General features: G+C 38.2%; 3 protein-coding genes and 1 pseudogene across 4 annotated transcripts; 1 reads left to right on the forward strand and 3 right to left on the reverse strand.

Moving 5' to 3' along the window:
• Positions 1 to 4: 4 nt before the first annotated feature.
• LOC110707727 (probable glycosyltransferase At5g03795) lies at positions 5 to 2,577 on the reverse strand. Of its 2 annotated transcripts, XM_021885767.1 has the most exons (4): positions 2,367 to 2,577; positions 2,136 to 2,266; positions 1,272 to 1,522; positions 7 to 1,027 (listed from the first exon to the last, which is right to left on the reverse strand). In XM_021885767.1, exons 2-4 carry the CDS (start codon positions 2,152 to 2,154, stop codon positions 359 to 361), a joined length of 939 nt encoding a protein of 312 aa, XP_021741459.1. In that variant the 5' UTR covers positions 2,155 to 2,266; positions 2,367 to 2,577; the 3' UTR covers positions 7 to 358. The 2 variants fall into 2 exon arrangements, with proteins under 2 accessions (XP_021741458.1, XP_021741459.1); XM_021885766.1 differs by lacking the exons at positions 2,136 to 2,266; positions 2,367 to 2,577 and having other exon boundaries at positions 5 to 1,027; positions 1,272 to 2,125.
• A 5,642-nt stretch (positions 2,578 to 8,219) lies between these two features.
• Positions 8,220 to 13,937, reverse strand: LOC110707728 (annotated as a pseudogene).
• Positions 13,938 to 14,050: 113 nt separating this feature from the next.
• On the forward strand, positions 14,051 to 18,277 carry LOC110707724 (protein FAR1-RELATED SEQUENCE 8-like). Its single transcript, XM_021885764.1, has 2 exons — positions 14,051 to 15,568; positions 16,769 to 18,277. Exons 1-2 carry the CDS (start codon positions 14,346 to 14,348, stop codon positions 17,823 to 17,825), a joined length of 2,280 nt encoding a protein of 759 aa, XP_021741456.1. The 5' UTR covers positions 14,051 to 14,345; the 3' UTR covers positions 17,826 to 18,277.
• A 1,078-nt stretch (positions 18,278 to 19,355) lies between these two features.
• On the reverse strand, positions 19,356 to 23,166 carry LOC110707725 (sugar transport protein 14-like). The gene is made up of 4 exons (XM_021885765.1): positions 22,530 to 23,166; positions 21,013 to 21,335; positions 20,257 to 20,886; positions 19,356 to 19,962 (listed from the first exon to the last, which is right to left on the reverse strand). The coding sequence occupies exons 1-4, from the start codon at positions 22,669 to 22,671 to the stop codon at positions 19,513 to 19,515; spliced, it is 1,545 nt and encodes a 514-aa protein (XP_021741457.1). The 5' UTR covers positions 22,672 to 23,166; the 3' UTR covers positions 19,356 to 19,512.
• Positions 23,167 to 24,351: the final 1,185 nt, after the last annotated feature.

Genomic DNA, 24,351 nt, shown 5'->3' on the forward strand with positions numbered 1-24,351 from the left:
TCTAAATTGTTTAATTTGCTGTGAATAAATCATAAGTTCAAATCAACAGAATAAACATTCTAATCTAGAGAATCTAACTAAATCATATGTCCAAAATTAAAGAATAAAGAGCATAACTACTTAACTTTCACCTAACTACCTCGATTTTTAAGCATTATTACTCAATTTGACAATATCAAATTCTACTTCAAATTCGAAGACATGCTACACTGTACAAATTCACAATAAATTGCAAATTACGGCAAATTTAAAATGACAAACTTACAGTTGATGAAGGGGTCTAGATTTTTATCTCCGGCTCCTGTTGTTTGTAGAGTTGCTAGATGAGAAACGAAAGTATGGGTGCCACCAAGACTTCCTACAATGGCCTTAACCGAGAAACCCGGCTAGACCAAAGTGAGTGAAGGATCATGTGAAACAAGTCATACTTCTGTGGAGTTTTGTGCCATATGAAGTGCCTTTGCACCATTTTCAAATTGTGGTGCATATCAAGATACCTGTCTTCTGAGATAGATAATAGAATGCTCCTCAGGTTTCGGATGTCTTTTTCCTGCACGAAAACAGCAAATGTTTCCCAATCTAGCACATCGAAGAAAGGGGGCACATAATTGTCAGCAATTATCACCGGAATACACCCGTACAAAATGGACTCCACCACCCTAGGGGAGTGAACTTGGTATCCCCTGGCACAAATGCAATACTTGCTGCTCTTCATGTACTCTTTGTACATTGTTTCTCCTTCAATATCAAGGGGCATTGGACCAAATATTTTCATGTCTGATACCTTATTCTCCCAATACTTGAGCAACAATGGTCGGAGATATCCATGCATTTTTCCAGCAAAGAAGGCTAATATATCTCTGTCTGAAGGTGGTTTTCCTCCCATATCTCTTAAAGGGTCATCTTCATTGTGAATAAATGTTACCGGTACACTAACATCCTTGCCTATACTAAATCCTCTAGCTGCATTGGCATTGCACAAAGCTCTTATGCAGCTGCTCATATGCTTCCTCGTTATACGTAAAGCCTAAGAATCACATTTTTGTCAGTAAAAAGATGAAATTTACCAACAACAACAAAAAAAAAAAAAACCATCACATACAACAGTGTTCCAGATACAAGAAATTTTCCCTACATTTGTGTTATCTTATTTGATAAACAAAATGTCAAAAACTGAGGAACCCAGAACAGACATATAATAATTTAACAGATAAATCATAAACTGAACAACAAAGCGAAAATAAGGTACAAAGAGATAGGATAAAACATACCCAATCATGACAAGCAACAAAAAAGTGATCTGCTCCCCCGTTAGCATTCCAATAGCTGTATTTATTCTTGATCAAATCCACATAATCTTTAAGATAATCCTCCAACTTCTTTGGATTATGAGATTTCTCAGAATTTAAGGTCCAGCGTAAAGTTGTGGAACCGAAGGGTAAATAATATAGATGAGCTTTCTTAGGGTCCTCTACAGTGAAGCGAGTACTTTTCTCTATCAGTTCCATAAACCACCCTTCTCCTGCATATATTCCCGTCAGCCCTGGTTGGTGAAATATGGGCTTCTGCCCTTCTTTGTATACATAAATTTTAAATACTTGTTCCATCAAGTCATAGCTCCTACGTACACAGTCCTTTCGGTAAATGATGCTATAGGATATGGCACATTTGTGTACAGGCAAATAGATTATAGTATTATACAAATTGCTAGTTACGTAATTTCATACTTATGATTGAAATTTTAAATAATTATTAAAAGGGATAGCTACAAAATTAAGCATATAGAGTAAGAAAAATAGTTTAGTAATAATAGCATTAGATTTCTCCAAAAAAAAAGAAAAAAAAAAGCATTAAAATTCTTTTAATAGAATTAAGTAAACAAATTGAGAAAATCAACAGTCAAACTCAAATGTCGCCAAGTCTACAAGAAGGCCTCAATAATCAAACAGAGAAAATGTGTTCTCCGAAGTTTTTTAATTCTACCAAGATCAAATTCATCCTGAAGCATACGCGTCAACTTCGTATGCCCTCATCAACATGCTCTCAAAAGGAGGAAATATAAATAAAAGATTCTAAGCACTTGGCAAAAAAACATAAACACATATATCAACAAAGATATCTTCAAACTGGCTTACCTTTTGAATATAGAGACATTCCAGAAAAGAGGAGCGTGCAAGTCAGCCACACTTCTTAAAATGGGGGCGTTCCTAATCTGTATACTAGCAGATTGAAGCTCATTATCACGTATTGCTGACCATTCCTGCCTCTGTTATAAATCAGCAAATAAGCATTTCATTAAGATGCAAGACACAAGAAACTCTACTTAGTTGTAAGAAAATCAAAATGAAAAAAAGAGCCCATTATACCACAGAATTGATATACTTGGGACTGGTAAGCAACATGGATTTCATCTGAGACAAGGTAATCAAGCTAACCCTCCTCATCCTTCTTAAATACTTCTCCATGTTGAATGAATCATTCAAACTACCCTGCAACTCCACTGGCCAGTTTGATCTGTTCATCTGTGAATTGCTAATGGATACAGAAGTATTTGATCTGGAACTCAAATCTTCTACTTTATCTGTTGATAAGTATATTAGGTGACTCGTACTTCGTAGCTTTGTCCGCCCGATCGGGCGGACATTGCCCGGTCTGACCGGGCGGAAGAAGAAGAGGTGCCTGGCAAATTCGTTGAAGAAGCTGCTCTCGCGCCCGACCGGGCGAGCCTTCGCCCGACCGGGCGAGCCTTCGCCCGATCGGGCAGACCTTGCCCGGTCTGACCGGGCGATGGGGGTTGGATACGTTGAAGCATTCGTATGGAGTTTTCTTCTCGCGCCCGATCGGGCAGACCTTGCCCGGTCTGACCGGGCGGAGAAGGAAAAATACGGAACGCGGATTTTGCGGTTTTAGGTTATCTTATTTTATTATCTTTTTGCCCAAGTATCTTTTAATTAGGGATTAATATAAAACCTCCCTAATATCAGTATTAGGGTGAAGAGAGATAGAGTGAAAGCCGTTCTTGAGAAATACAAGAATCATCTTTGTAATCTTTGCAGTTTATAGTGAAATCATTCGATCTCGGTGCCCGTGGACGTAGCTATCACATCGATAGTGAACCACGTAAATTCTTGGTGTTGTTCTTATTGTTTGCATTGAATTTCTTTATTGTTTTCTTGTTTGTTTTCGACCTTTGCTTCCGCTGTCGCACAACAATTGGTATCAAGAGCTCAGGTTCAATCCTTGGAGAGTTTCTTGAAGATAACAATGGCAGGAGATTCAACAATAAGAATTGAGAAGTTTACCGGGAAAAATAGTTTCGGGCTATGGCAAATTAAGATGAAGGCTCTGTTAAAACAACAGCAGATATGGCGTCCGTTGGCTCCAAAGAGTACTACTTCGGAGTCAGGAGACGGACCGACTGACTCGCAGTTAGAAGTTATGGAAGAGAAGGCACACTCTACCATATTACTTAGTCTTGATGATCAAATCATCACGGAGGTTGCTGATCAGGAAACGGCGGCTGGATTGTGGCTGAAGCTGGAGTCATTGTATATGACTAAGTCGTTGACCAACAAATTATTACTGAAACAGCGGTTGTTTAGCCTCCGGATGCAGTCAGGTACTTCCTTACGGGAACATCTAGAAAAACTTAACTCTATTTTGCTTGATTTACGTAATTTAGATGTTAAAATTGATGATGAGGATGCTGCGTTGATTTTACTTGTATCTCTACCGTCTAGCTTTGAGAATTTTGTAGAGTCTTTTGTTGTTGGTAAGGATTCTATAACCTTAGAAGAAGTGAAGGCAGCACTTCATACTAGGGAACTCAGAATGAAAGCTACGAGTGATAATGGGGATAATGGTAGTGGGTTATTTGTTAAGTCCGGAAAGTCTAAAAAGAATAAGGGGTTTAACAAGGGGAACAATGCTGGGTCGGGTGCTGGAAACGGCAAGGATGGATCTAGTAAAACTACTACTAAAACATGTTATTACTGTAAAGAACCGGGTCACTTTAGGAATAATTGTCCGGTGAGGAAAAACAAGTCCCAGGCTGCTGTAGTTGAAGAGAAACCGAATGAGAGCTATAATTCAGAGGAAGATTTAGCATTAGTCAGTTCTGCTAGGTCTGATGATTTATCTGATAACTGGGTTCTAGATTCGGGGTGTTCGTTCCATATGTGTCCACGTCGAGATTGGTTTGATACATATGAACCTCGCAATGGGGGTATGGTTATAGTCGGTAACAATGCTCCATGTAAGGTCACAGGTATTGGTTCCATGAGGTTGAGGACTGTTGATGGGCGGAGGTTAACTTTGACTAATGTACGGCATGTTCCTGCTTTAGGAAAGAATCTGATTTCATTGGGTACCCTGGATGAATTGGGGTACAATGGTGTGTTTTCAGATGGGGAGTTGTGTATTTTCAGAGGTTCTGAGTTGGTACTTAAGGGTATCAAAAGGAACACCCTCTATGTTTTTGAGGGTGTTACACTGCCTAGTTCTGCGGTTTGCGCATCTGTATCTCACCAGGAGATGACTAAGATTTGGCACATGAGGCTTGGTCATATGGGGGAGAAGGGGATGCAGCTATTGTCCAAGAGGGGTCTTCTATCCGGGGTCAAGGTTGCCAACCTTGAATTTTGTGAGCATTGTGTGTTTGGTAAGAAACACAGGTCAAAGTTCAGCAAGGGTGCTCACATTACTGATGCAGTGCTCGATTACATCCATTCAGATTGCTGGGGTCCATCTAGAGTTGAAGGTATGGGAGGTTACCACTATTTTGTGTCATTTGTTGATGACAAGTCCCGATACACATGGCTTAGGTTGCTTAAGTCAAAGGATGAGGCCTTCAAAGTTTTCAAGCAATGGAAAGCTTTGGTGGAAAATCGACAAGGAAGGAAGATCAAGAAGCTACGAACGGACAATGGGCTAGAGTTTTGCAAAGACGAGTTTAATCAGTTCTGTGCAGATGAGGGTATAGGTCGGCATCATACTGTCAGGAAGACACCACAGCAGAACGGTGTAGCAGAACGGGTTAATCAGACACTGCTAGAGAGAGTCCGATGCATGCTCTCTAATGCAGGGCTTGGGAGGAGGTACTGGAGTGAAGCTGTGTTAACAGCTTGTTATGTCATTAATAGGGGTCCTCATTCTGGAATTGATTCCAAAATTCCGTTTGAGATCTGGAGTGGTAAGTTGCCTAATTTTTCGAATTTGAAGATTTTTGGTTGTGTTGCTTATTATCATGTTATTGAGGGTAAGCTGGATCCACGAGCCAAGAAGGGGTGTTTTGTTGGGTACGGGGATGGTGTGAAGGGGTTTAGAATTTTTTCACCTTCGGAGGGTCGGGTCATTCTTAGTAGGGATGTTACTTTCGATGAAAACACCATGTATTCAATTAAAAATGCAGAGATTTCAGATTTGAGAAGGGAAGGAGACAATTTATTACAGACAGATGGGGTACTTGAGGTACATCAGTCTACCATTGCTGATTTACCTCGGGTACAATATATTGATGATGATGCTGATGTTCCAGTGCCGGGTACTCCTGAACCTGAGATTACTCCTACTCATTCTAACTCTGGGGATGAGGTGGAGCAATCTAATCAGGGGTCATCTAGTCAACCTGACACCATTCTTGAGATGCCTAAACGAGTTATCAAGAAGCCTGTTAGATTGATTGAAGAGATGGAGGGAAGAAATTGCTGTGTTGATGCGATGACAGGTTATGCATTGAGTGTAGCTGATGATGTAGAGTCATTTGAACCTGCCACATATAAACAAGCAATTAGTTGTAGTGAGTCTGCGCAATGGCTTGCCGCAATGGGTGAAGAGATGCAGTCTCTTTACAAGAACAGAGTGTGGGAACTGGTAAAGGTACCGGAAGGGAGGAAGCTTGTGGGTTGTAAATGGATTTACAAGAAGAAAGAAGGGTTGTCGGAAACTGAGCAAATACGTTTTAAGGCTAGGCTAGTTGCTAAGGGGTTCAGTCAGGTAGAAGGGGTTGACTTTGTTGAGATATTCTCACCTGTGGTTCGACATACTTCTATCCGTGTGTTATTGTCAATTGTAGCACATTTTGATCTTGAGCTGGAGCAGTTGGATGTTAAAACGGCTTTCCTTCATGGCGATTTGGAGGAGGAGATTCTGATGAAGCAGCCCGAAGGATTCGAAGTTCCTGGAAAGGAACACTATGCCTGCAGATTGCTAAAGTCATTGTATGGACTTAAGCAATCCCCCCGACAGTGGTACAAAAGGTTTGATTCTTTTATGGTTTCACAAGGTTTTGACAGGAATTCATATGATTGCTGTGTGTATCATAGTAAGCTGGATAATGGTTCCATGATTTATCTTTTGTTATATGTTGATGACATGTTGGTTGCCACAAAGAATAAATCTGATATTGCTAGATTAAAGGAGATGCTTAACTCGGAGTTTGACATGAAAGACTTGGGTGCAGCTAGGAAGATTTTGGGTATGGAGATCTACAGGGATCGGGCTAGAGGTAAGCTTTTCTTGACTCAGAAAAGCTACATTGAAAAGATTTTGTCTCGTTTTGGGATGGAAAAATCGAAGCCTATAAGTACGCCAACTACTGTTAGTTGTAAGTTGTCTTTGTCTATGTCACCTCAATCAGAGGAGGAGTTGTCTTATATGTCTAGAGTTCCATATGCAAACGCGGTTGGTTGTTTGATGTATGCTATGGTCTGTACTAGGCCGGATATTGCGCATGCTGTTAGTGTTGTAAGCAGGTTTATGGCTCGACCTGGGAGGGAACACTGGCAAGGGGTGAAAAGGATTTTTCGCTACCTGAGAGGGACAACTGATATTGGTCTTGTGTACGGGAATGGTAGGGAATGCTTGGTCACTGGGTACAGTGATTCTGATTATGCAGCTGATGTGGATACCAGGAGGTCTGTGACTGGTTATGTGTTCACTTTGGGTGGTTCTGTGGTTAGTTGGAAGTCTACATTGCAGTCATCAGTTACGTTGTCAACTACTGAAGCTGAGTATATGGCTCTAACTTCTGCAGCTAAGGAGTCTATTTGGCTCAAAGGCCTAGTAGGTGAACTGGGTATTGCACAGGATTTTGCTACAGTGTATTGTGATAGTCTAAGTGCGATTTGCTTAGCTAAAGATCAAGTACACCATGATCGGACGAAGCACATTGATGTCAGGTATCATTTCTTGCGTACTGACAAGAGGATTAAGGTGAAGAAGATTGGGACTGCTGACAACCCGGCTGATTTCTTCACTAAGCCTGTTCCGTTTAGCAAGTTTAAACATTGCTTAGACTTGCTAAATATTGATTACTACGTGATGTAGTAGGCCCTGAGGGGCGAAGTTGGGGAGCTCCTGGTGTAGGTGTGTTGGCATTAAGGTGGAGCTTGCCCGGGGCTTGTGATGCAGGTGGAGCATTATGAGTTGTTATACTTGGAGACGAGTATGTGATGGGTCTTGGTTGAAGACTTATCGGGATGTATGGCTTATGCATGAGTCCTGCATCGGGTTTGGCTTGAGATGTTTTTTCACTATGTCTTGATGGGGTCGTTTGCTGACTACGAGTTCTCGTCAAGGTGGAGATTGTTGATAAGTATATTAGGTGACTCGTACTTCGTAGCTTTGTCCGCCCGATCGGGCGGACATTGCCCGGTCTGACCGGGCGGAAGAAGAAGAGGTGCCTGGCAAATTCGTTGAAGAAGCTGCTCTCGCGCCCGACCGGGCGAGCCTTCGCCCGACCGGGCGAGCCTTCGCCCGATCGGGCAGACCTTGCCCGGTCTGACCGGGCGATGGGGGTTGGATACGTTGAAGCATTCGTATGGAGTTTTCTTCTCGCGCCCGATCGGGCAGACCTTGCCCGGTCTGACCGGGCGGAGAAGGAAAAATACGGAACGCGGATTTTGCGGTTTTAGGTTATCTTATTTTATTATCTTTTTGCCCAAGTATCTTTTAATTAGGGATTAATATAAAACCTCCCTAATATCAGTATTAGGGTGAAGAGAGATAGAGTGAAAGCCGTTCTTGAGAAATACAAGAATCATCTTTGTAATCTTTGCAGTTTATAGTGAAATCATTCGATCTCGGTGCCCGTGGACGTAGCTATCACATCGATAGTGAACCACGTAAATTCTTGGTGTTGTTCTTATTGTTTGCATTGAATTTCTTTATTGTTTTCTTGTTTGTTTTCGACCTTTGCTTCCGCTGTCGCACAACATTATCTATGGGAGTTGAGCTAGCTCCAGTCAAATTATTTGTAAAAACAGATACACTGTTATACTCCACATTTAAGTTAGCAAGATGCTTCTTGTCGTTGTTCTGAGTAGTTTTATTCTGCAGGATATATGATCGATTTGACCCGTTCTCCATGCTACTATCATTTGTCGTGACTGAAATATTCTTACCAAAAACATCCCTTCCACTTCTTTTGTGATAAGGCTCACCCTCCTCTATTCGGTTACTGGTACTGATATCAATTCCGTTCCCTGAGTAGAAAGTACTATTCATCATCGAATTTCCAGAATGTATACTTTTGGGCCACAATTCTGAAAAATTGTATCTCCCAGAAGGAAATTCCCAAAACTGACACAAAACTGTCATCGCTGCTAAAAATACCACCACAAAAAGAGGAACTACTGGTCTCCCAGGATTGCATAATTTCATGAATTGCGCCGTCATATTCTACCTTCAGATATTTATGTATCAGGAAACCCCAACATAGTGAGCATACCCAAATTAAATCCCAGCAATTTCCTGAATAACAAGTGGAGACAGACAAAAGGCCATTAGCTAAACAATTGATGAACAAAAAGAATTGATGTTAATTCCTTTTGCCAAATTAACCCAACATCTCGTCTTCTCCATACCACAAAATCAATGAAGAGAAATATAATCTAGCATACATAATACATACTTGCATAACTAGCTTCACTTCTATAAATGGAGTTTCAAAACAGACCCTGGAATAACGAAAAATCTGATACGGGTAAAAGCAGGAGGTGAAGAGGAAGATCTTCAGGCTAAAGAGGGAGAAACAGCTACAACTTCAACTCATAAAATATTTCAGTATGAGATTACAAAATATTATAGTAATTTTCAGTATCAAATCATGGGAGTGCATAAAAAGTGATAGTTTGTTGACTTTCTGCAGTCCTCATGAGAGACCACGTTTGAGACTGACAGTGTAAAGTACTATATTATACTTCTTATTATGGTTAATACAAAGTTTATTAGGGAATCTCAAGAAACATTAATAGCTTAATTGTCCCATTATCTTGATATATGAACACTGCAATTAACAATACTAGTAATTAAAATTAATTTCCTCTTTCCTCTCCTCTTAACGGCAATATAATAATATTACTTCCTCCTCCATATATTACCCCAACATCTTTCACCTTGTTTCCCGTCTCTTCTTATCTCTGCAAGACTGTAACTTTTGTTATGGACTTATGGCAGTGGCACGGCCATGAATGGCGGCATCCGAGGAATAGTGGGTCAAATATGGTATAGCTGGGAAATGATCAATTGTTGTTTCAACTATCATGGATAAGGTACAGAATTAGGGCTCCATCAGTTGTCAACAGCCAGTTAGCAGGACTCAGACGATATACTCACTATACTGTCCACATCCACGATGACAAAAAAAGCACAAGAAAAGACCATTTTTATTCATCTAAACTTCATACATCTAGCTAATAAGGCACTTATTCATAGCTGCTACAAGCCTAAATCTCACATTGAACATCATTTGGTGAGAACTACAAAGAGAAGCATCTAAACTGTTCCTCATATATCTTCAAACTTCCACTAGCTCCTTGGGAAAGATTAAAGCTTGCTGGAGATTTGACATATTCAACACTAAGATGTAAGATGTAATTTTGATACAGAAATGATAATATTTTGTGTAGATATGCAACATTTGGAAATTATTTAAATATATATATGGTAAATGATGACTTGGCAATATGATCTAAACCTATAAATCTTATTACATAGAAGGATGAAGCTGAATACAATTTATTGCACTAGTAATAAATTGATCAGCAATTCATCCAAGGTGCATTCAACTCATTCCCTAGCTCAAAAAGCACACACTAAAAAAGCTACTCAAATTTGAAAAGATTTTGTATGATGAGGCATTGAGGCATGATCTTGTTCATGTTTACACATGGTAAAGGGAGGTTGGTGCAATATTGTTCAACAAACAGATCAAGGGTATGCCTCAAGTACTCTGTAATGTGAAACAAGTCAACCAAGCAAGATCATGAACCAAATATCATGGTCGGGTCGACCAGGTCAGATCATGAGGATACCAGATTCATCGCATCAGGGAAAAAGGAAGAGCGATTAGTCTTTGAAACATACTACAAAAAGTCTAAACACAATACGGAGTAATAAAATTAGAAAAAAGTTGCTAACTTACTGTTTCTGAAGATGCAGACAAGTCATAGATTCAGCTTCAGCTAGCAACAATAGATTTTAAGAAGGCCTTATATGAGAGACTTGGCTGTACCAGAATGAGTGAAGGGTCATGTGAAACAGGTCATACTTTTCTGGTGTTTTATGCCAAATGAAATGTCGTTGCACCTTTCTTATCCTTTGCTGCATATCAAGGTACCGTTCTTCAGGGATGGAAAGAAGGATGTTCCTCAGATTTGGGATGTCTTTCTCTAGAACGAACACAGCAAATGCCTCCCAATCTAGCACCTCAAAGAAAGGAGGCACATTATCAGAGATAATTACAGGAATACACTCATATAACATGGATTCAACAACCCTAGGTGTGTGGACCCCATAACCTCGGGCACAAATGCAGTACTTGCTGCTTTTCATGTACTCCCTGTAGACTGCTTTGCCTTGGATATCCCGCTGCATTGGACCAAAGATCTTCATATCTGGTACCTTATCTTCCCAGTATTGCAACAATAATGGACGGAGATAGCCATGCAATTGTCCAGCAAAGAAGGCTAATATATTTCTCTCTGAAGGTGGTTTTCCTCCTATGTCTCTTGTGGGGTCATTTCCACTGCGAACATAAGTTACAGGTACACTGACATCCTTGCCTATGTTAAAGCCTCTTGCAACATTGGCGTTACATAATCCTCTAATGCAACCGCTCATATGATTTCTTGTTATACGCGGGCCCTGAAAAGGTCATTGTTTTATCAGGGGGATAGAGTGTGAGTTTGGATATTCAAGTCAAGGCAATATATTATACAGCATTACAGCTTGTCATTTTTAAGTTTGGGATTCTTTTGGTACTTAAACTAGCAGACTTTGTAATTTTGTACTCTTGATTGTTACCTTCAGCCTTCCTGAATATGAAAAATGAATTTCACACCCCAAATTATTCTTCAAGGATCTGTGTACATCACTCAGATGAGGGTACAAGAGCTGGTTAGAGGTGTAGGTCCAAGGGTAGAACTTGCTTATTTTGAAGATTTTGACCTGTTCTCAGTCTATTTTGAAGTGTACAAATGCAATATACTATCGCAATTCTCAAAATCGGTATTCAATATTGAAGGATCAAATATCAATGCTTTCACTTAAAAACTAGAAACAAAAGTGCTGCATATGCAAAGGATTTTGATGACCAAATAATGCAGAGATTTGGTTTGACTAAGAAAATGAATGAAAATTTAACAAAAAGGAATCTAGAACACTGAACACTCAAGTAACACTGACATCTAACAGATATACAAAACAATGACCTTTGTTTATATAGAGGAAATTATAGAGCTTGGAAGTTAGAAGACATACCCAGTCATGACAAGCAACGAAAGGAAGTTGGAAGACATACCCAGTCATGACAAGCAACGAAAAAATGATCTGTTCCCCCAGTCCTGTTCCAAAAGCGGTATCGCGTTTTAATCAATTCCACATAATTTGTGAGATAATGCTCCAAGTTCTTGATACTATTTGACTTGTTCTCGTACAGGACTGTGCGTAGTGTTTCAGAACTGAAAGGCAAGTAATAAAGATGGGCCTTTTTAGGGTCCCTTACAGTGAAGTGTCTGCTTCCCTCTATCAGTTTCATAAACCATCCTTCTGCTGCATATAATCCCCGTAGTCTTGGGTGATGAAATATTGGCTTCTCCCCTTCTTTGTATACGTAAACTTTGAGTAGACGTTCCATTAAGTCATAGCTCCTGCAGAAACAATTACACTTGCACTTGAAATAAGGGCTCTGATAAACACAAGAAATCCTAGCTTATAAACAGAATAATGCAGGATTTCATGTCCGGATAATGTTTGTTACTCCGGTGGACATGTTTAATACATGCTAGTCTGGTGGACAACGTTTCTACCAATATCTGCTTCAATCTTTGCTTCAAAAAAGTCTTTGAATTAGTAAGAACGTAGGCACATAAAAGTACCTAAGTCATCTGTTTGCAAATTGGCAAATTGCAAGCAATCAAGCATCCTTGGCTTCTCAAACAATCACAAAATTTAGTAAGACGATCATAGACAGACTTATGTTTTGAACACAGAGACATTTCAGTAAAGAGGAGCATGCAAGTCAGATATATTCCTTAAAACAGGAGCATTCTTTATCTGCAAGCTTGCAAAAAGAAGTTGGCGGTCACATGTTGTAGATCCTCTTCCTCTTCGCCTCTAGATTCAGTCAAAAAAAAAAAAACAAGAGATTAATTTGCTATACTTTTTTTGGTGTTAGAGAGCCACATGGGTGGATGATGAGAATCGTTCCTAGGGAAGCTCTAACCAACTAAGCTATCCCTCACTCTCACATACCCACATGTACTAATTAAATAAATTAGAATGTAAAAAAAATTAAAAAAAAAAAAAAAAATGGCACTACCAGTCTACCATAGTTACCATACCACTGAGGTTGTTAATGCAGGTCCATCGAGCAACATTGATTTCATCTCAGATAAAGTAATCGTAGCACCTCTCATCTTTCTTACATATCTTTCAATCACAGATGTGTCATTCTTACTGCCAGCCTCCAACCCCACAACCTGCTTGATTTTGTGAATTTGTGAGCTGCTCGATGATGTTGAAACAATTGATCTAGTACCCAAAGGTTCCATCGTATCCATGGAAATTTGACCAGAATAATTTGTTAAAACATCCATACTTCCAGCATCCTCAATACTACTATCCTCAGTAGAATTCTTATGCAATGCATAGAATTGCTTTGCTCCATTCTCCACACTACTAGTTTTCCTCATTAATAAATCCTTACCAGAAGTATCATCATGTTCACTTCTACTAGCTCTATCACGGTCCAATGTAAGTCCATTGTCTTCGCGCTCCCCCCCCCCCCCAATCCACTTGCATTCTTACCACCTACTCCCTCCACCATATCAAAATCACCATCCTTAACCAAAATCCAAGAAGATGGACTTCTTATCGCTGCTAGAGGCAAAGCCTCTTCGCCAGGCGACAAAGTAGATATGTATCTACCAAAGAGCAATGCCCAAAATTGAGCTAAAACTATCATAACTACTAAAAAACCCGTCATCAAAACGAGCAATCTTCGCCCATAATTGCATAATTTCATGAACAAACCAGCCATATGTTATTCTATAGTCTATATCCTAAATAATCAAGTGAAACACCACCTTGTGTGATCCTGGTAAATGCAATATCAAACTGAAGAATCAAAATAGCCATACCAAAACATAAATAATACGAAGTACTAATTATTGAAGAAAAAAGCATAATAAAACCCCATCACAGAAAATTCATCTCATAACTTCCAAAACTACCAAAATTAAGACCCATATTAAAAAGAAATCTTTTAGCTAAATTTTATACACCCATTAACATTTTAACAAAAAAGTTGGAAAAAACTAAGCAAATTATACTTCTTATACTAAAAAAAGATTGAATTTTGAGTAGTTAATTACAGTGAACTAGTGAAGTAAGAGAGAGAAAGTGTACCTGTTGTATCAGCAGCCAACATAAGCAGTGACAAACGAAAAATGTCGGTACATAAAGAACATTAATACGACGTCGTTTATATATAGAATGCCACCATACGACGTCGTTTGTCCCGAAATCATCTTTCCGAATTTTACCCCAAAATTTCTACTCCTCTGAAGTAAACACAAAATCATCCTCTCACACTTTCTCTCTCCTCAATACAACGACGTTTCCTTCGCTCGCCGGAAAATTGTACAAAAATGGCGCCTTTGGAAGTTGGAATTCGGCGGGTAATTTGTAAAATTGTATTTTTAATGTGAACAAAATTGTGTTTTGTTGATTTGGGGTTCTAATTTTGGCATAATAAATTTATATAATTTGTGAAATTTGATTATTTAGATATTGATGTGTATTAATTTGGGGTGTTTGGATGTTGCATCATTGCATAATTGAATATGAATATGAATATAGATTGTGAGGAATTTAGTGGTAATGTAGATGTGGGAGTGTCTTTAGAAGCTCTAGAGGCTGATGGTGGAGTTAGTATCGTTGATGAATTAGAAGGAGTGTCCTCGACAAACGAGTCGAAGGCGGCGGAGTCGAGTTTATTGCCCTTGACCCCGCCGCCGAGGGTAGGGATGGTGTTTGAGAGATGGGAAGGTGTGGATGAATATTATAAAAGATTTGGGATGGACCAAGGGTTTTGTGTTAGTAGGGTATCAGGTGCATATAGAACAGGAAAGGAGAGTGGTAAGGTTAGGAGGTCGGCAACTTGGCGGTGTGAGTGTTATGGTGTACCGGATACTAAGGCAAGGAGGGAGGCGAAGAGGAGAGCTAAAGGAATAGAGATTGGTGGAAGCATGGAAGGTCATGATCAAGGCATAAGAAAACGTAAGTCGAAGAAGTGTGAGTGTCCTGCGATGGTTTATGCTAGTTTGAATGCGGAAGATGGGTGGGAATTGAAGAAAGTTGTGTTGGAGCATAATCACAAGTTGACCCTAACGAAGTCAAAGCTAGTGAAAGAGGGTATGATGAAGGGGGTTGGGGAAACTCGAAATAGGAGGCTATCTAATGATTTTAATGATGGGTCATGTGTCCCACAAATTCATGGGAGTTCAACGGTGAAGAGGGAAGTTGTTGAGGATATGCCAATGATGGAGAAGTGTTGCCCCCGTGTATTAGAGCATGAGAGAAGGCTGAGAATGGAGGGTGGTGATGCAAATTCTATGATGGATTTATTTGAGATAATGCAACGAAACAACCAAAATCTATTCCATGCCCATAGATTTGATGAATTTGGGGTGTTGCAGGATGTTTTATGGGTAGATGCAAGGAGTAAAGCAGCATATAAAGAGTTTGGGGATGTTGTTTGCTTTGATACAACATACTTGACGAATGAGTATGAGTTGCCACTTTTTAATTTTGTAGGTGTTAACCATCACGGACAATTAGTCTTGTTGGGATGTGGTTTAGTTTCGCATGATGATGTTGACACATATGCTTGGATTTTCCGGCAATGGTTGGTATGCATGGGAGGAAAGGCCCCTGATGCTATTTTGACTAATGAGGATGAAGCAATGAGGAAGGTGATTACGGAAGTCATCCCGGATACTTGTCATAAGTGGTGTATTAGGCAAATATTGCAAAAGTTGCTGAAAAAGATGTGCATGTATGCAAGGTAACAACTTTTAAGTATTAATATACAGGTTAATGATGGGAATTTGCATTGTGTTTTAATGTGTATTGTATGCAGTTATTCTAACTTCTGGTAGCCCCAACCTGATATGAATTTATTTCATGTTAGTTTTTATATGATGTGAATGAAAATCATGTATATAGAAGAAAGTTGAGCAAATATGTGATCTAGTAAGAGCAAATATGAAGTTCGGATGTGTTGAAAAGGGACCTAGCATTTGATGTGTCTAAAGTTATAAGCACCTTGCCAGAAACTTGTGATGGAAAAAAAGGTTAGTTAACATCAAATGCTCAGATAATAACAAAAGGAAACAAATAAAATTGTTAAAAAAATTTATGCTTGACAACATTGCTTTCATCAAATCTCTACATAATTATGTTGTTTGTGGCTGTGGCATGTAATGATCCTAAAAAAGTGAAAATCTAGAAATCTGCTACAAATAATGATAGCAAGAGCTTAATACAGATGTGTACATTTTGAAATTATAATGCCGACTGTCAAGCTTACTAACCTGTCACTCTTGCTAATTGCTGAGTGAGATCCTTTACCATGACCACAGTAACCCAGCCACATCCCCTGTGTGTCTTGCGAGGAAGATGAATTATACCCCAATTGAGGTCACACAACCATTACCCTTGCTTAAAACCCTAAATCTTCCTGATGTTTTCTTTGGAATTGACAACAAACAGAGCTTAATTAACCTGATCTGTGACCCAAAACACTCATCTATATCATAATTGTTAGAAATTTTGATGAAAGTATTCTTTGTGAAATTGCATCAGTTATTGTAGAACCTTCTGTTTAACTACACCAAGTTCTTCCCAAAAAGGCATAAAGATGTGGCTTATTGGGGGAAAGCCTCAACAGCAAGATTTAAGAATACAGAATCAGCTTGTACACCATATGGAAAGTAATATCATCATGAGAAATAAAAGATAATAGTGAAAGACGTAACATTTTTGAGTTGGGCAAAAACAGAGACAGGAAAGCAGTAAAATTCCAGTAAGCAGACCGAATTCACGGCAAATTTAGTTATGTGTAAATGATAATCATCGAAGTCCATTACTGACATAAATGACTGGAAACCAAAATTTTCACATTATATCTGTCTTGATTAAGTGTTGAACTACATTTCTGGAATGGTTGCTGTGTCTTTGACATTTATAGATATAATTGTTGTAGGTACCAAGAATTAGAGGATGAACTCAAGGAAGTAGTTTATGAAAGTTTTACAGTTGATGAGTTTCAGAGTCGGTGGGTTCGTGTTGTCGACAAGTATGAGTTGGGAGATAATGATTGGTTGCAGAGACTCTATGAGGAAAGAGCGATGTGGGTCCCAGCATTCGTGAAGGATATATTTTTGGCAGGTATGCAGAGGGTTGGAAGTATGAACAATTTTTTTGACAATTTTGTGACAAGGCACACAAAGTTGTTTGAATTTGCCGAGAAGTACTGTGCAGCAATGGAGGATAAGGTATCCAGTGAGAAGAATGAAGATACAAAGTCTATGAAGTATGTAAGGAAGTTGGTAACTGGATTCAAGGCGGAGGAGGTGTTCCAAAAGGTTTATACCAATAATAAGTTTAGAGAGGTTCAAAGGGAGTGTGAGAGAGTTATTTACTGCTATGGAAAGGGGGAGGTTGTTGGAGACACAGTGGTGCATCTCATGGAGGATCGTGTTTGGATTGTTTTCAAGGGTTCAAGTGAGGAGGTCATAACTGACAGGAGGAGATTGTACCGAGTATGTTACAATGTTAAGTCAAGAGAAGTGGAGTGTGATTGCAAGTTGTTCGAGACTCATGGGATATTGTGCAGGCATTGTATAAGGGTGCTAGATCATCACTTGTTTGGGGAAGTTCCTGATAAATACATACTGAAGCAGTGGCGTAAGGATGTATCCCGGAAGCATGCACGAGTGAAGGTGGCATACCATGATCCATCAAATTTGGTCGAGGTGAAAAGGTATGACAGTATGATGGCTGTGTTTGAACCACTTTGTGATATTTCAAGTAATGCAGAGGAGACAATGGCAGTTGTGATGAACGGGTTGAAAGATATTCAAATCTCACTAAATGAATGGTTGGGCAAGAGGAGTGTTAGTAGTATGGGTGACACTGATGTAAAAGATATGCATACTGTTATCGATGGCATTGTGGAAAGTAATGGTCAATCACAGATGACACCGTCAAACCCAACACAAGGAACCAAGGCTTCTGTTGTGGTAGGTAGAGATGGTTAGGCACATAACTTGTTAGATAACATTGATGCTGACTAGAAACGGCTGAGAGCTTGCAAGTTAATATCGTAGCTTTGGATAATGTGTGCCAATAATTAGAGAACTGTGCTTATCATGCTAAGATTTATTGAGAATCTAAGATGTTCCTATATTAAAAAAATTCCAACTTTTCTAGCTGTTTTGGCATGATGTCTGTCCAGTATTAACAGACTACAGATTGCTGGTGTATAGCTCTAAGATGCCAACAGTAAAGTGAAAATCTTGACATGTAAGTTTTGTAACCAAAAATCTAAACCTGCCTTTCCTCTTATGCTATGAAAAGTTGTTACACCTATATATGGTGGATGTGGCAATTTAGAGGATAAAAGAAAATTTGAGGCATTTGAAGCATGTAAATTTGTCAGAATGAATTGACAAGAATTGAACCCCAATGACAATTGTGAAATTGGTGTTAACTCAGAGTTTGCTTATATCTTATTATCTGCTCTATGTATTCTTGATGTGCTCTTCATCTTAATGTTAACTATGTTACGCGTGTTAACGGAGCCCTTCCCTTCTTTTCTTCTGTACATTCAGGATTTCCCCTGTGTGTGTTCATCTTATTTGAAAATGAAAACATATTTGGTGGGTAAAAGATCTGCATCTCATGATTTTATATGTAACTAACATAGTACATGTGATTCTCGTCCTATCTGTAATCACTAGTTTGTTTTATTGAATTGATTGAGACAGTATGTGTAAATTTTATCTAACCTTACTTGAAGCGAATCACTTTTATGTGTTTATATTGTTACAGTGAGTTGAAGTGGTTAAATTGAAGGAGAAATTTCCTTTCATTATCCATCTTCACACTCATTCGCTTATCGGTACTTAAATATGATTATGGCGGAAGCTGTATTTGCTGCTGAAGCGAATGATAAAAAAATTCCACTACTTCTGGAGGCCTCTGATGTCACCTTTAACACACACACTAAGGATGACACTGTGCTAGAGCAGAGATTAAATTGTGCGAAGATATTCAGCTACCAGTTGGTTCATTGGTGTATGATGAAAAAGGTATTATCCTCATTAGACTGACACATTCATGATATATAAACTATATAAATATTTTTTTTTATTTTTTATCATTCTATTTTATTATATCGTTTTCAGAGATATTTGGGTCACAAGTCAATTGTCCCAGAATTGATAATGGAACTGATTAAATTTTGGTTTATGATGCTTGCAATAACAGTGGAGTACATCAAGAAAAACAATCCACAAGTAGCACATTTTTGTCAAGTCCTACACTTTGTTTCTTGGATCTACAAAAGTGTAAGTCCTGCTAAAGCATCTGATTTTTGAAAGCTTTTTCATGCTCTGATATTTCATGGTCACTTTCAAATATTTATATCCGTTTGAGGATTCAATAATATTTTCTTTTAAAAAAAAGTAACCTGCTTTTTTATTTAATTTTTATGAATTCTCAGTTATATGGGTATAAGATGACTGGGGAATCAGGGTAACATAGCTGTAACAACCGTTGCTGTTTAGTAAATCTCAAAACACACTATTTTCTAATTACGTCAACTTGGCTATTGAATATGACATGGACATCAAATAATAGCTGTGATCCTGGTTTGGAAAATACACACACAACTTATGAACATTTAGCTTAATAATATGTTCTCCAATTTATTAAATCCTAGATTTATGGGTGTAATTTGCCACCTGTATGAGCTTTCACTTCCTCTTCTGATACATAGTGTTTCCAAAACCAGTGATTCCTCCACAAGAAGATGACTTCCTCTATCGGAACCTGTTTTGTCTCAGGAAGGAAGAAGAACACGAAGCTTGTCATAATCAAGATCAGCCCAGCAAACAGAAGGAAGATTCCGAACTTGAGGTGACAGAGAGCCACGAGGAAACATTGAGCAATCAAGGCAGTGAAGATCATGTTGACACAGACAACAATACTCTGACCAGCTGACCTTGTTTCTAAGGGGAAGAGCTCACTCGGTACTAGCCAACCTAATGGACCCCATGACCTTCCATATGCCAACACAAACAAGCAAATCAAGATAACAAGGAAGTAGCCAATTCCATGTGGTAATGTCTTCCCATCCCCAAAGTAGAGGCCAAGAATGATGCCAACAGTCACCTGAAATGGGAAAAAAAAAAAAAAAAAAAAAAAAAAAAAAAAAAAAAAAAAAGAAGAGGAGGTAAGTTTAGTGCACAGTTACTTTTCAGCAGTTCATTTTATTATTTAATCTTCAATTTTGTTCTCTTCTGAGTACCAGAGCTCTGTGCTTGTTTCGGGTTGATTTTATCTAAGAAAGGTTTTTTGCTGTACAAAGAATTTGGGGAACATTGGAATGTTTCTTTAGGTAGCCAATTAAACCTGCAAATATTCCCTAGTTTCTTCTGATTATATCTATTTGTATTTTGTTCTTACCATTTCAATCAACATCTCTACACCAGCTTCAATGTAGAAGGCTCTTCTTCCAAACTTATCTACCAAAGCCATGGAAATCAATGCAGCAATTACAAGTGCTCCATTGGTAATGGTTGATGAATACAGAGAAGCATTTGTGTTGAATCCCAAACTCTGAAAGAAAACTGGAGCATAGAAGAGAATGGAGTTCATGCCAGTGAGTTGTTGGAATGCCGGAAGTGCTATAGCTCCAATAATCAACTGGGGGCGGTTTTTCCTCTGAAGAAGGTTCCTGAAAGGATGCTTGATAGCCCTTGCTGCGTCACTGGCATCGACAAGGTCAGCAAACTCGGCATCAACACTTGTGGTACCTCTGACTTTTTCCAACACTTTCCTTCCTTCATCTAGCCTGCCTTGTTCCACTAGACTGTTTGGGGTTTCCGGCAGGAAGAGGCCCCCGACAAACATTAAAGTTGCTGGAAGGGTGGCCAAACCCACAGAAATCCTCCATCCGTGAGGATGAATTTTTGCTGTCCCGTAATTGATGAAGTTAGCTACTAGAATTCCCAAGCATGTCGTTAGTTGAAATAGTTGATTAACTGCTCCTCGGATCTTTGCAGGTGCCATTTCGGAAAGATATAGAGGAACTGCCTGTAAGATTAAACAAAAATATTGATCATCAGTTAAAAGGTACAGAGTATTAAAGTGAGTGTTTTCCAAAAGCCAGTGTTTTATATGAAAAAAACTGAAGACAAAAGTATGTAAGTTGGGGCTTACTTGGTTTCCAAATCCAATGCCGAAACCAAGGAAAATTCTCCCGATGATTAGCATGGCAACATTTTGGGCAGCTGCATTGATAACACCTCCAATGAAGAAACTGGCACCACCGACTAGAATACTAGCTCTCCTTCCCTTGGTTCGAGTCATATAAGAAGCCCCAAATGTAGACACCAGAGCCGCATAGTACAGGGAGGATGTGAAGAGAGTCAGAATCTGGTCATCGTATTTGCAGTAATCAGTCTCAAGCAAATGTGCGTGCTTCCTTCTGTAAACCTTTGGGAAGAATTCTTTCAAAAAATCATCCATTGAAGTCACTCCACCTATAAAAAAAATATTTCGGTAAGTTTTCAATAAATTTGTTACTGTTGATTTTTATTGATAGCTATAAAAAATTGAAGAGGAAAAAATAACATTGAAAAATTATATCTGAAGAGAAATTTTGCTGGTAAGCTAGTTCAGTATTCAGTAGAGGTGTTCAATGTCTTAGTTCTAACTTAGCCTCTCTAGAATGAGCCAAACATTAAAAGTCCTAGCCAACATATAGAAACAAACCTGATCTGGTTCGTTGGAGAGCTGGCTGTGCTAGGCAGTAATTATTGCATGGTCCAGCTCTCTTTCCTCATAATAGGTTGGTTACCAATTTATGTAGTAATGATGATCACCAATTGTTTGGAAAGGCAGGAGCAATGGTTCGGGACCATCCAATAATTTCTCCCTGCTTGCACCAGCTCGCTTACAGTTGACTTTTTTAAAATGTGAATGTTAAACTCCAACATTATGAATTATGATGAATGTGGTTTTTACATTCCAGTATTTAACCCTTCCTTTTCCTTCGTACCCTGTCTATTCAATTTTATATGATCCCACCCTATTATTGTCATTGCTTCACAAAAAGTTCTTAATCGCTTATTAGTTCTTATTTTACATTCCAATTTTTAACCCATCCTTTTCCTTCACTGATTAGTTCAAAGGTCAAAGGTTATGCCTGATTAGGCTCAATCCGGTTCCTGTTCAAACATAAGGTGAACTGATCCGGCTATCAGCCAGCATATGGCCAGGCCTGATCGAGCCACTTCATTGACTTTCAACCGACCAGCCGTCTCAGACTCAGCCCATGACCATCTCTAACTCCCAAGTAATTTTTTTACATTTGTTCATTGAATGTGGTGTAAATATCATATTTTCAAATGTGTGAATGAAAGAATTTAAGTGATACATATACCAATTACTCAGATTAATTTCTTTTCAATTCTCATATCAAATTCATATATCTTTTTTCTAGTTTATTTTCAGGTAGCGATTAAGTAATGATAAATCTATCTCCGATATTAGACTAATAACCCAATCCCGGGTTTGAATTTTCACTGACTTACAAGGGGCATTTTGGTCCACTTTTTTCTAATATTTTCCCATCTTTGAAACTGTACAAGTGTTACCCTTTTCGCTCTGTATTGCAGAAACTAAGAAGAAAAACAAAACAAAAATTGTGAACAACAGAAGAAAGAAAAACTGACCGGAGACACCAAGATCATAACCAAAGAGCGATCCACCACTCGCTGCTACGATGCAAGCAAAGATAAAATAAGGTGTGATCTTATACTCGTACAAAGCTGCTCGCCCGGCTGCTGCTCCATCAACAAATGCGCCCCCTGCCATTCTTCCTGATCACGACGACAAATCTGTGTGTATGTATCGCGCTCTTTCTCCTTGTAATCACGACGTTGATATGCGAAACTACTGCCTAAACTGATGTTATCTGTTATTAAAAATAACACAACTTCCTTCAAACTTTTCCAGGATCATTCCAAATGGAGGGAAATGGGGGACCCTGATAATGATTTTAAAACAACTTAGCAAAGAATTAATGAAAACTATATAGTATTATTATACTATATAGTTTTTATTAAACTTCTTTGGTTTTGTTTTATGGGATAAGTTGAAGAAAGTTATGTTTTGGGGTCTTTCAATCTCACCTACAAAAACTAGTATTTTTCTTCTTGTTTCAATGTTATGTCATGGTGTATTTATAAAGGAACATGCATAATAGGATAAGAGAGAGAAAATTAGAGAGAGGATGAAGACTTTGTACAGTTGTACTTTACTGGCTAAGATTTTGCTAACAACTTGATCCTATAATGACGTATTTGTTAATGGTCTATTTTTCTCCGTAGCAATATATTACGCGTAATCATATATATAAGGAGTTAAAAGTGAAAACATTAATCACATAACAATTATAATCATCAATCGTATGTAAACACTTGATTTTGTTTCATATCGTTATGATAATATTACCATTTTTAGGTGATGTACATGTACTTAATACTTAATTTCCTTTTTTAAGGTAATTTTGGATTAATTAGTTGTTTTTTAATAATTGGCTTTTTTAGCTCTTGTGATTGAGAGGCTTTTTCTACTTCACTAGGTCCAGGTTGGAAGTTAAATCGTTTTTGGTTTTTTTAATTATTGTTATTGCTATATTGTTTAGCAATTTGTTTATAATTGAATTTGTCAACTTGCTATAATTAAATAATTAGGCATCCTAAAATATCTCTAAGTGAGTAACAATTTCTATAATAAAGCTGAAAATACTGAAATTTAATTGGTGGTCTCTATCAAGTTTCAAAAAGAAATGTATGTATACTATAATTTTGAGTCAATTATGGCAACCTCAGTCAGTGAGTGTGACTGACCTAATGACTTGTTTATTTTTTAAATGTCTATTATTGAATATTTGAATCAACCATGAAGAGCATTGTTTGGATTTCTACGCTACGTAACCATTCCTGTTAAATTTATTTCGATATGTATTTTTACGTTGTCAATTATTATATATATACGGTAAAAGTTATACATAAGAGCACGAAGCTCTAATTAAATCGGAGAAAGTATAACTAAAATACTTGTGTTTATTACGTACTCGCGTTCGATGCATGGATTACAAAAAGGTAATTGTGGTAACAAAAGGATTAGTTTGAAATGGATATTAAATTGATAGGTTTTACTGGATTGAATTACAAAATATGGACCTGTTGGTTACGTGGAAAAGATAAGGTAGATTAGATAATTATGATTAAGCAAAATCAAAGGATGTGTAAGTTTTATCTTCCAAACAAAATCCAAGTCAACCCAACAAACTTATTGAAGTTCCATTTATCTCGTGCCCCGTCGCCTTTTTTTTACTACAGTACCGCTTTTAATTGCACCTTACAAATTAAATGGTTGGATAATGCTAATCCAACGGGCAAATTCAAATTCAGATTATTTTTTTTTCATTTTTTGGTATTAAATGCGGAATAATAAGAAAACAAATTGATACAATTAATTAAATTAATG

Source organism: Chenopodium quinoa, unplaced genomic scaffold (assembly GCF_001683475.1).
Source record: "Chenopodium quinoa cultivar QQ74 unplaced genomic scaffold, ASM168347v1, whole genome shotgun sequence".
Lineage (NCBI taxonomy): Eukaryota > Viridiplantae > Streptophyta > Magnoliopsida > Caryophyllales > Amaranthaceae > Chenopodium > Chenopodium quinoa.

Bases quoted from the DNA above. Each gene is read 5' to 3' on its own strand.
- LOC110707727 (XM_021885766.1), bottom strand. From the start codon at position 1,607: ATGGAACAAGTATTTAAAATTTATGTATACAAAGAAGGGCAGAAGCCC. The intron at 1,028-1,271 runs GTATGTTTTATC...TGTGATTCTTAG, and splicing joins TTGTTGCTTGTCATGATTGG to GCTTTACGTATAACGAGGAA.
- LOC110707725 (XM_021885765.1), bottom strand. From the start codon at position 22,671: ATGGCAGGGGGCGCATTTGTTGATGGAGCAGCAGCCGGGCGAGCAGCT. The intron at 21,336-22,529 runs GTCAGTTTTTCT...TTTTTTTTATAG, and splicing joins TTATGATCTTGGTGTCTCCG to GTGGAGTGACTTCAATGGAT. The intron at 19,963-20,256 runs GTAAGAACAAAA...TTCCCATTTCAG, and splicing joins TAGAGATGTTGATTGAAATG to GTGACTGTTGGCATCATTCT.
- LOC110707724 (XM_021885764.1), top strand. From the start codon at position 14,346: ATGAATATGAATATAGATTGTGAGGAATTTAGTGGTAATGTAGATGTG. The intron at 15,569-16,768 runs GTAACAACTTTT...TAATTGTTGTAG, and splicing joins AAGATGTGCATGTATGCAAG to GTACCAAGAATTAGAGGATG.